The 12,749-nt window shown below is 37.0% G+C and overlaps 1 protein-coding gene across 2 annotated transcripts in view; it reads left to right on the forward strand.

The window, feature by feature from the left end:
- LOC100372125 (small conductance calcium-activated potassium channel protein 1-like) overlaps nucleotides 1–12,749 on the forward strand; it is a 60,209-nt gene that overhangs the window by 31,053 nt on the left and 16,407 nt on the right. For both annotated transcript variants that reach the window (XM_002736164.4, XM_085506929.1), the window contains exon 4: nucleotides 6,774–7,192. In XM_002736164.4, coding sequence (XP_002736210.3) covers nucleotides 6,774–7,192 — 419 coding nt within the window. The remainder of the gene's footprint in view (nucleotides 1–6,773; nucleotides 7,193–12,749) is intronic.

Here is a 12,749-nt window from a genome sequence, read left to right on the forward strand (position 1 = left end):
TGAGATGAAACCGAACTGGTGACTATGTCGCGCGAGTTGCTAAATTCCCTCACCTAACCCCGACTAAACAACGCAACATTAAACCAAATATGTAACAAGCAGGCTAGTGAAAATTAATCGAATACCATTTACTTTGAATCGTCGCCTTGTATGTAGTTATGCAGTGTGATTGCGTGTCGATTAGAGACATTCGTTGATCTGATGATATCAACCGGAAAAAAACACAACAAAAACAAATCGTAAACCAATTATGCTAGGTTGCTACCCAGCATATATGCGAAGTTTGTATAAGGTACGAGAGCTATTAAGGAACTCTCGATCTACCCGTAGTATGTTCATCAAGTACCATACAAAATGTACTTACACGCTCCCGTTAGTGAACGGAATATAATAAAATACTGTCCCAATTAGATGTAAGAATGGAAAAATTTGAAGTGTCCTTTCTGAGTAGAATGCATCTATGTGTATTGCGAGCTTTCAGTAGCGTTTCGATATGTATGATATTTCCTGTATGACGCAGCCCCGACATCGTGTTTGCTTATGGTATAGGCATTTTCGAGATGATACTTACCGCGTTTTCACTAGAAAAAGTAACGTTGGCGTAATAAGTTGAGTTAGTTCGGTAATTAAAACCATACGGATCTTATGATCTTACATTCACGCTAGCAATTCTTACAAGAGGCGTAAATATGGCGGCTATTCAGTTGGATCATGCGCACAATGGCACTGACTCCTAGATAGGCAATGTTGCGGTTGACCATACATTTTTGTTGTTGTCTTTTTTACTTTATCAATCGAGTAATAATAATTAACAATTCTGGGTCATGTGAAATCTCTTGTAACCTCCATGCTGGGACTAATGGACATGTTCCGAGTTTCACATACATGTATATAGGTCAATTTATTAATCTAAACTGTCGTAAAATTTGACACACATTGTGAGCCTGCTTCAGTTTAGGACGTAAATACACTTACAACACTGTAACGTGTTCTTATCTGTAACGTCGACGTAACTATTAAGTAATACAGTTACGCCGGTGGTGACACCCCACACACACACTTCAAGGGGTTTTAAGCCGTTTTTAAATCCCTCCACGTCCGCGTAACATGTCCATTTCCTCTTTCTTCTTTGGAAAGGGACTCAAAAATACCCATGTGAACACGATAACAGTAACACCTGTCACTGTATTCCAGTGTCACTGACAATCAATATAGCTTAATTATTTATTATATAATGGATTTTTAAGTTGTTTTTTTTGTTCAATTACGCCGCCGGAGTTTGCTATATTTGGAATGTGGAAAGCGTCAAATATGTTGTAGCATGTGAAGAGACTATAACAAAGATGATACCCTGGATACCCTTTAAATTTGAAATAAACTATTATTATTGATATTCTTGATGCATCCAAGTTATATATAGCATTGTTGTCCTTACTGACAGGGTAGACAATTTATTCGAATCGGCTTAAAGTATCTCGTCTATGATAATATTACGTGGGCTGAGGTATGTTGTTTTCACGGTTGTCGTCGTCGTCGTCGTCGTTGCTGTTGTTCCTTTGAATGCATTTATTGTAAACGATCAACTAATCATAGAAATACGCAATTAAAAACAACAACAACAACAAACAATTGTAACGATGTATAATGTATATTCTTTGTTACAAATTTATTAACTAAGTATTATATGTCGACTCCTACTTTCAGTTTGGTTGTTTGGCATAAATTTTGTGTCGATTGCTCCTTATTCAGATTTATAATTTTATTCGTTGTTTGATTCCGTTTTTATTCGTACTCATTTGAGTTTGCACCATTCGAAGCCGACTCACAACAATCATTTTGTGTTTATGTTTATTTAAGTACTGTTTTTCACTGGCATATTACGCGATTGGAAATGACTGGTTCAATATTAATTAATGCGTTTGAATTACCCAAAATGCATGGCACATGATATTTACAGTTCAGCGTACTCTATTCTGTCCCATCAGTTCACCTCAAACATACATAGTATTATACCTAGCATAATAGTACTATGTTATGATCTACAAAGGAGAAATAAATAAAGTCGAAATATGTCATGTCAAAAACCGGAAAATTTGAAATCCCTTATGGTTTCAACAATGATACACTCAATTCCCGACGCTGATTACACCCTAACCCTGAAGCGACCTTACTAAACCGAAGCTTACAAATAGAAGGTCGATATTATAACATGTATTATAGTCACGTGTCGTATTCTGCTAACAATCTTTGTACCGGCGCCCTGTTATTGCGACATTGTACACCGGATCCCATCTAGGATTTCTTGTCGGTTGAATGCAGATAATCCACTTTCACCTGGCCCTGAATAATTAATTAATCGGGCATAGTAGCGGCGAACATTTTGTAGAATTTCTAAGTCTGTGGATGGTCGCAAAGGCATTTTATTGCGAATAGCTCGAGTGTCATGTTCGGGGCGAAGGGTAGTGCGCAAACAAAAACAAAAAATGACAACATGCGTTTTATTCGAGCGACGGGGATGCGGCGGTCTGACTAAGCCGCATGCATTAAATTTTATTATGTCTCATTTAAAACTTATATCACTGATATCCTGGTACACAGAACGTAAACTCGCTTGCGTGATCAGTGCACGTAGATTAACGTGTTAATGGTGACCATGTTTTCTCAGTAATCCATGGTTTAAAGGGAAGAGGTTGGAAATAAACGGAAGGAAGTGGTATCGCTTGTACGTGGGGATTACCGGCGCGCGGCCGCAAAGCACGGGCGTTTTGGGTTTAACAATTTAGAACCTGTTCGATCAGTTCTTACAGTGGTCGTTCGTTCACTGCTATGGGAAAGACGATTTCATATTATGTCTTCTCATGTCCGCGATGTGCTAATCCCCGAAATCGTTTAACTCAGTGGGGCAAAAAGCACATAGTGACATATTCAAGTTACACAGTTACGGTCAATAAAAAAAGTGAAATGATTTGTAATTAATCTGTAAAATGCATATTTTGTTAAGCGGAATACGTAAAGTAAGACGTTTGATTTATGTGCAAGGGAAGTATGGTTACACCTTGATACTGTCTTGCTGTCTTGCATTATACATCACATAGACCATTTATGACCACTTGTTCCGTTTACCAATCCCATATTTGTGTTGAAGAACGTGACAAAGCAGACCATCAGTAATACAAAATGTGGTTATCGTCGTGGCTATGTGCTTTAATGGCGGGTCTCATACAACATACAGAACACACGCGACCCCGAGACCACCGTCATTTAGTGATAAAATGGCAACACACACCACGCAGCGCACCCGTTCGAACTACATATACGCAAACAAAGTGTTCACACACTTTAAATACGTATGGTGGTACGCGATGCGGCGCGACAACTGTGGCGCCACGATTCATACATTCGAACGACATTTTGAAAACCCTCTTCTCTCGGGTGTTGTAAGTGCCAAAGCAGGGACCACAATTTGAATATTACAGTTTGTGTGACGGTATATACAGGATCTTGGGTTTCAATAATTTCCACAGTGATTATTTGGACCAATTCAATTAGTAAACAAAAGAAACGAAAAAAAGAAATGAGTATTACAGATGATTCCAACTGATATACAAGAAAGGTTAGTTACGTGCGTCCCACACGTAGAGTGATCATTAAGATATAAATATATACTAATATTCCATGGCAAGGTCCTGAAAACAAATAATAAAATCTATTAATAATGCAAACGTCGTGGAACGTGAAATTAAATTAAATTTTTTGATCATGTTTCTCGATGTACCGCCCTTGTCTATCGGCGCCATTTGGTCATTCAATTTATTCCTTATCGACTGCCATTAAAACAAGTAACATAATATAACAAATCACGCTGTAAGGGCGCTCGATATCTTTCATAAAGCGGGTGAACATAATTCGTACCATCACAAGTGGTATTAAACGTAATACCAACACAACTGAATACGATGAACCTACCAGTGAACATATAAAAAAATAAATCGATCATAATTTGATATAATTAAATCTACAATCGCGACAGCTTGAATGACTCCGCCCATTTCTAAGAATAGCGAATCTAAAACTGCCAGTTCATGCTTCAGTAATGTAATCATGTCATATTCCGATTAATTTAATTATATCCGTACATTTCTCTACTCCTTGTTGCTTAATAAATTTGTACGTGGTTGTACACAGAATAAAAGTTACAAATTTTAGATAGATACCCACACATTCACATTCCGAACACCAATAAAAGCAGCTCATATCATCTTTCGACTTGCCGATTTATAAAATAATTATATTCGTCCGCCTTATATAAGACGATTAATTAACAAACGAGCGTTCCGCTGAAAAATAAATACATTGTATATTTACGTGTATTCATGTAAATCTAAGCTATAACGCACACGCTGTCATTTGAAATAATGAATTGGTTGTAACATCAGCTACCAATTGAAAGTCTTGTTTTACTCATTTCTCTTATTACATATAATAGAATTGCTATGCTATTTACCCCATTTCTCTGACATAAATGTGAATCAATAAATCTGGATAACTCCATTCAATCGTAATTTCGTAATATAAATAAAACTACTTTGTTAATCATTCTCCTAATACAAGACACGCATGCAGTTGCTACAAGGTTCCGCTCTCACCGGGAGAAATATATGTCAACCATGTCAACCAACATACACCGTGCAACTACTAAGTTATCACACTCTGAACAAGAGATAAATATGTCTGGAATGTCAACTGAGTAGCTCTTGCGAGCTGTATATATGTGTACAGTCTCATTTACATTCATCTAGAACCTCCAGTAGCCATGAATAAGTACCTTGATGGTTCTCCACTTTTCATAACAGATAACTTTATATCGCTTAGGTATTGTAAGCTACTTCTACTTGCATTATAAATTACAGGCATATTATGAACATATAAACTCGGAATTGAAACTGAAGACGCTGAAGCCACCGTGGCCAGGCGCGTACTTTACTATGCCAATCTAATCGTCCCAAAATAGCGTGAATGAGCGCTAACCTAGATGGGCATTCGCAATGCCTGACGTCTGCGGTTACCATTCCAACCATCTCAAACCTCCTGTGTTCAAGTGTACCTATACTGAAGTTCCTTAATCTTCACAAGAGAGGTTTATGACTAGCAGACAGTTATAAGCTACTACTAGTAGATCTACTTGTATGGCTACCTTTTGATTGACACCTCTATTGTTTGAGTACATCGATGCTGCAATGGTTCACTCTTCGCAAATGCCATAAATGACTGGAAATACAACTAGCTAACTATCATAAACCATATCTCTTTTGTATGACCACCTTAGGAACCATCTCGATCATTCATTGGTCGAATATATCTATGCCACAGATTCCCTCTCCTCAAAAGTGTGATGAATGGCTGGTATACATTTCGATAACTTTCCCAATCGCCACGGTGGCAGACCTAGGAAATAACTGCACCGCCTTCCACTTTGGTTGCAAATACTCCTCGCTCATGAACGATGTGTTAATACTGTAGAATACTTTATTTTCGCTGAAGGGATGATTCAGAGAAAATAAAATCCAGCGAATATAATTTTTTTCCTATATTTTACATTCAACTCATCAAAAATCAGTAAAAATATATTCCAAACAAAACACCCAAAAAGCCTTTTCAGCGAAAATTAATTCCAGCTAAAATAAAGTATTCTACAGTAGTATACTAGTTATCTCACCCACAACCGAAGAACGTCTACTTCAACTTCATTTAGATAGATGAGTGACCACCACAGAGTGGTTTGCGTTCATTACGTATATATTCATAAATATTATGTATTAGACTTTCGTCCATAAGCTCACATTTGTGTGGGACTAATGGTTGGAAATTGTGTTATATTTACATTGTCTGATCTCCGCTTACATACTATTGTAATTCCATTTAGTAAAGTATGTACTCCATACTCGAGACTTTAATTTATTATGTCACATAGGAATATTTTGGATTTGATTGAATATATTTAGCACACAGTCGTATTCTTCATACTTAAAGCGGGGGTAGTCGTCATCTGCGCATGCGTCAGATGGCCATAGCGTGTCATTGTTTACAAACAAGCGTCTACCCATGAGCCTTTGCGATTTTAGCGTGTGCTGCTATCGTCGCTTGGGGACTCAATTCCCGCGGCGTGTGCAGGTGACGACCCTCCCGCTTTAAATATTGTTTACTCATTTATGGAGCAGGTTGTACCCTGTTATTCAGCTGTATATTATTGTATATGTTGAATGTCATCATTATATTTAATAGTTGCATATCTGTCAAATTTTCTTACGTTACTAGCGAGACAGTATATTGTAATTTCCGAAATAGATTCATAATATTTTGTTTCTTTTGTGAGAGTGGATCATGCCCCATTCAGTCGCCAAATAGACGGTAATTAATTTTGTAATTAAGGAAGGAATTGACATTGAATTATTATTATTTATGATTATAATAATGTGAATGCCTGCGTACCTGTCATTATGGAGCTCGAGAGAATTAGTGCTTGTTATTGTTAACAACCAGTTCCTCTGATAAAAATGCAAATACATGAAGAAACTATATTTTATAAAAAAAAAGGAAATATGAGTAATATATTGCTCCTTATGTAATGACTCCTGAATTTATTGGGAAGATTTGGGGCTCATGTTAGTGTAACCATGAGACAAATGATCGATTTTATATATTTGGTGACGTAGATTGCTTAAAATAAGGTAAATCTTTTATTCACTAAATTGTCTTTCTTTCTTATTTTTCAGCTATTTTTAGTAGATAATTGTGCCGACGACTGGAGGATAGCAATGACGTGGCAGCGTAATACACTCATAACTATGGAGTTGGTAGTATGTGCAATCCATCCCATACCCGGTCATTACACCTTCCAATGGACAACTTTTTATGCCTATACACGGGAACCACTTGTGGCTACGGCTGATTTGGATATTATTCTCTCAATACCGATGTTCCTCAGGCTCTATCTAATTTGTAGAGTGATGCTGTTACATAGTAAATTATTTACAGACGCTTCGTCAAGAAGCATAGGTGCACTAAATCGAATCAATTTTAATACACGATTTGTGTTGAAGACTTTAATGACCATCTGCCCCGGGACAGTGCTTCTAGTGTTTACGGTTACATTGTGGATGATAGCCAGCTGGACGCTTCGAGTTTGTGAACGGTGAGTTCAGTTTACTTTAAATACCCTATGTTTGCAATGTTAATATAGGTACTTTGTAATGAATTTGCATGCGTGTATGATTTATACGCTATAATGTCAGATCTTTTTAGAATATCTGTTCATACTATACTGTACACATCTACGATGTTAGTTATGTAGACTAACTTTTAGAGAATTAATATCGCAACTAGCAATTATGTTTTTATAGGAAATACGTGGCCTTGCTAAACAAAACAAACCCACAGTGGACCCCACAAACTGATCCCATGCTCCTCTTTCCCTGTCGAGGTACTGGATTGATTCTTTCCATGGTGCAATTTACTGCAAATAATGACAGCACGGTTATAATCTGCGGGGGAAAAAATCGGATAATGCCTGTCACTCTTCACTGCGAAGCATCGCCGTTATTTAACTCGCCGTATCTGTAAATGATCTCACTGATTGCAGCTTGGTTTGCCGCTTTGTCCCGTTTTGTGAAAATCACAGATGCAATCGTGAAGCATCTCTGACATTAAACGTCCATCATTTTGAAGCTATGACAACTCCGTGCCCCCATCAGTAGAATGAGAACAAATTTGATTTAATTATTCAGTTGTTTTTAACACGGCAACCTTAAGGTTTCGGACGATAACTGTGATAAAGCAACCATAAGATAAACCAGGATTTCGGATATATACTTCTCTAGGGTTATGCGGCGTATAATTAAATATGTTGCGACTATGAATGATTTATCGCACACATACATATACATATGTAATAATATACATGTTATTCCTAATTAGTATTACATACACGAGTTGAATGCTGCACGGAGTCTAATAAAACACATCATAAAATCACTTTCATGAAAATACATTTCGTACGTACTCTATAATTCCTCCATGCGTATTAATAACGCGTCACTTAAGTCCATCCCCAGGGGTTATTGGAATTTGCTTGCATTTTAAATCAACTGATTTAGTTATGCATTCGGTAGAGATATGCGAGACAACTTGTGCTTCTTCTTTTTTTTTGCTTAGTTGTCATTAATATATGTGCATATTCTTTTTCTAATATGTAGTGTCAATGTCATTTCCAGCTATTTTTAGATGAGCTACCACACACGTTTGCTATTTATTTATCAATGTATCTGGCAATCCATTATTGTGTTCTATAATCTTGGGTGATCAGCATCACTCATGGAACACATGTGGTAATTGTTCCAGCCACAAATTATAGAATACACTAAATAATTCACATATGGCGAGGCATTGGTGTATTGTGACGAATCTCTGATTTTTGTGTTTCCCCCGCACGTGTCGCACATTGCAATTTAAAGAAGAATATATTTGTATCTGTAAATGGTAGTGCTTTATTATTATGCCGCGAAGCGTCACGTATATTTAACTGTATGTCCAATGAACAGCTTTAATATTAGTAGTAGTTGTATTGTAGTGAACTAATGTGTAGTGAACAGGTGTGTGTATATATACGAAGGGTAGATTCTCGAAATTGTATTCCATCAAAATGTCAATTAACTTGAAGTTCATTACTGTTAAATTCTGTTACGATTTTCCGTAGATTTATTGACAGGTGGTGCTATGTCAGGCTTTTGGGTCGTTGTTCCGTTTACTTTGCCGATTTGGTTACATCATTTTACTTATCTAATGGTGGCAGTGTTTCAAGGCAACGTGGCGCTTGCAGTGGTGCGGTCGATATGATGTACTATAGCCACGGCGTCTGCTGTCGGACGGAATATTTCTATTATATTGATATTTCCAACCTAGTAGTTTACCTATAATTAATATGCAAACTATACTTTGTTATACACACAGTCACAACGTGCTGTAACACGACAATGCAAATATGTAACGGCATTGCCCCACCAACAAAAAACTTGTCGTCGTATATTCGATGATTGCAAAATAGTGGCACGTGACTTGTTTTTGACCTCTAAATAGCGTACCATTGTCTCCCACCATCATCATGTTCATTGTTCAAAATACGGTTGTTAGATAGTTCAGATGAACTATGGTCAAGTCACGCGACTCTTGTTTTCAACGAGATCTCGGCGGCCATATTCGAATAGCCAGTCGCGGTTTGGGCATTAGTATCATTGCAATATGCGCACTGCGCTGTGGAGCGCTGTTTCAGTCCATTAACTTGTCTAAATCTGCAGCTGCATCACTTCATTTCCGTCATAGATAGTAGAGTTACATTTAAGTCGACACCACGATCCCTACTGGAATGTTACTTACAGGAAAACAAGTTGTCGTTATTGAAGTAAATGAAGATCACATTTTGCACGTGACTGCAATAATTGGCTTATTAATAGAGTTCAAATTCGGGGTCAACTGAAAGGGTCGAGGGAGCATTCAAATGATTGGCAACTTTAGATATATGATGGCAAACGTCTCACTATGTGTTTCCTGTAGAATTAACCGATGTTGAGCCCCCAAAGTACACTGAACACTGTATAATGGTGGAAATATAGATGGAACTGTCTCGATGCGGCGCATTATACATTTTGAACGTCACGGGTAGATGGTCAACCTCCTTAACTAGTCTGAAGATAATCCCGTATTTCAAATATATTGTATATTTTTATTATTCTTCACAAAAAACATTCATTGCTCAGTGGGGCATAGAAAAGTTAATGTTAATAAAATCCAAAAATATAACCAAAAATTCATTATTTTGCAATCAGGTTTATGATGTTTTAGAGACTCAAATATAGGCATTTTATCTCCATCAGTATTCGTTACCATGCTACTATAAGTATATGGCGAACCCGAAGATTATTTGGTCTGCACTAACTTGAATGTAAAATCCTACATATCAAGTATTCCTTCATTAAACAAATCAAAACCGTTCGCTTATTGTTTATTCACCTTTGGTAGGTATGTGGAAATGTGTGAAGATGTTAAAAATCAACTTTCACGAGTCAGATGTTAGGATTCCATCATTACCCCGGGACACCAACGCCACTTGTGCATCTGTTATATCTTTATATTGGGTGTGATCATTAAATGGAAAGAGCAAATAGCTAACTACAACCAGGTCACATATGCATGCTGTGCGCTTCCACAATCAAATACAGCCAAAACAGTAAAACATTTTAAATTCCGAGGCGTCCCCTCACGTTTTAATTTACGCTCACCGTGACGCAGTCTCAGTTTCCACCTTCCTGACTGTATTATTAAAACATATCTTCATGTGGCCATGTTTTGTTTCGTATCCAGACTTTTTACATTGTAGGGCACATCATTAATTCACATCACTCGATTCGCAGAATAAACTTTGACCTTGGTTAATGCCTTATTAATGTAATAAATTGAGATCAGTGCCCGAGTCTGATCATCTATTGACTGAAGAGCAGATTAACTAGATAAAAACGTGCTAAAGTGTGGCGATATGCAAAATGTCCGATTATGTTCTGTGCCTTGAGTAGAGACGTTCTTTATTCCTTTACATTTCCATGGCGTTCGTTAACAATTATGTGGTAGGCAAACCGTTTACTGTTGTAAACAGGTAGACCGTGTACATGTTTTGTTGTTGACAACACATGGAAGCACAGCTGTTCCATAGTCTCATGCAACTGACGTTAATTACGAGTAATCGCCAGTAGAGACATTTATTTGCGGAAATACCGAAAAGACAAAAACGCGTAGCACTAGTATTATATAAGCAGACCAGCTGTGGCCCATCAAAATACCGAAGTTGCGTGTTTTTCAATAGCGTTAACTGTGTCTAAACGGTACATGATATACTGTTCCGCCTCAGTTCCCCCCAATGCTTGCTACATTTGACGTGTTGGAACTACAAATATCGCGAAGTCCCAGTCTTCTTGATAAGACAGTACTAGTATATTCAGCAAGATTGGTTACTATGGCTACAAGCCATTTTTACACGCCCTAAATTGCAATGCAATTGTCGACTAGGCTCATCTTTTGACTTATTACGCGGTTTTGGGGAGTAGTTTTGCAACGTAATTAACAATGTATACTGTCGGTTTGTTGTTCAATGCAATTATTATGGGAATGAGTTTAGAATAAAGATTTTATTTCTCTAGATGATCAGAGGAAACATGTGCCCCCACGAGTGTTACAATTCGTATTGTCATGGAAACCTTGGTGACCCCTGCATGCTGGTGACCTAGTTATTATGCGGATTCGCTATGAGCTACTGTTATTTTTATTGATTTTTCACCGCATCTAATACATGGACGCGTCGGTTTTACGGTCTCTGTATCGGAGGTTTGAGCGTGTTGGCGATGTTAACAAACTGGTTTATGTTATTGTCATAACTATTAGCGAAATAACGAAAACTAGATACGTCACTCGAGACGTCTTGCTCAGTTTGTCTAAAATACGTTACAATATGGCTACAATGGAATCTATTCATACTGCATGTCATGTGTTACATGTCGTACTATAATGTATATTTTATTATACTTAACATAACTTAAATTCCTTACATATACAACGGTAATTGCCTTTGTGATCGTTAATACATTAATGAAATAATTTAGAGATTGTGGATAAATGATGAAGTACGAAGTACATCAGTTTCCTTAATTGAACTTCTGAATATTCTTTTGGGCCTTTGAATTTCGAAGTCACCTTGTATTACCTTTCGTCGACTAACCTGCGAATATGTGTTTCAAGACCCGTAGCTAATAGGAATGTGTCTATCTCGTGCAGAATTAACAAAGAAATTATAGAAAATAGATAAAAAATGTATCACCGACATTTTGGCGATTGGGGGGTTGGAGTTAAGACGGCGTTCGTGAATTGGAAAGTCCAGACTGTTGCGCATGCGTATTTTAAGTGAACGATTAATTGCTAAAGACAGTCCCTGTTTATGTTCAGCTGATCACGTATCATTATTGTGCAGTCAGTCTCTTTGTCAGATGTCACTGTGCAAGTAATATTCTCCGAGGACAGCATAAATAATTCATACGCCTGTATTTGTAATCGATAACGATACCGAGTTCTCCTTGAGGATGCTGCTGATTTTTTTTTCGTCAGATATTTTGTGTGAAATCTTCGTTTATAATAAAACAAATATCGCAGAAAACATTCATTCCAAACCACATGTAATCGGAATACAATTTCTTTTGTCCTGCGATTACTGTGGTGTTAGTGTTAATACAATTGAGCAACTTTGGAAATACTAATATAGAAAAACATTACCGATATTTGTCTTATTTAACTAACTACCCCCAAAAAAACGAAAATGTGATTTCTCACTCTTATTTGTTTTATTAACCTGCCCTATAAAATCTTGACATAATCAAAATATCTAATTAAATGTTTTAACTTTATTATTTTTAAAATCACCAAAGACACCGACATTATGATTTTATATTTAAGAGAAATAAGCTAGATCGTTTCATGCGAAAAAAAAAACAGTGCAGTCAATTGCATATCATTACATACATTATATTACGTTGCTATATCCGGACGTATAATCGTTGTTTTTATGTTCAGTAAAAAAAAGATATCTAACGAGGTTCCCGTCTGTATGAGTGAGTTCAAATCATCGCAAATGATTGGATTGAATTGCGAGTTCTGAA

Source organism: Saccoglossus kowalevskii, chromosome 13 (genome assembly GCF_978046115.1).
Source record: "Saccoglossus kowalevskii chromosome 13, keSacKowa6.1, whole genome shotgun sequence".
Classification (NCBI taxonomy): domain Eukaryota; kingdom Metazoa; phylum Hemichordata; class Enteropneusta; family Harrimaniidae; genus Saccoglossus; species Saccoglossus kowalevskii.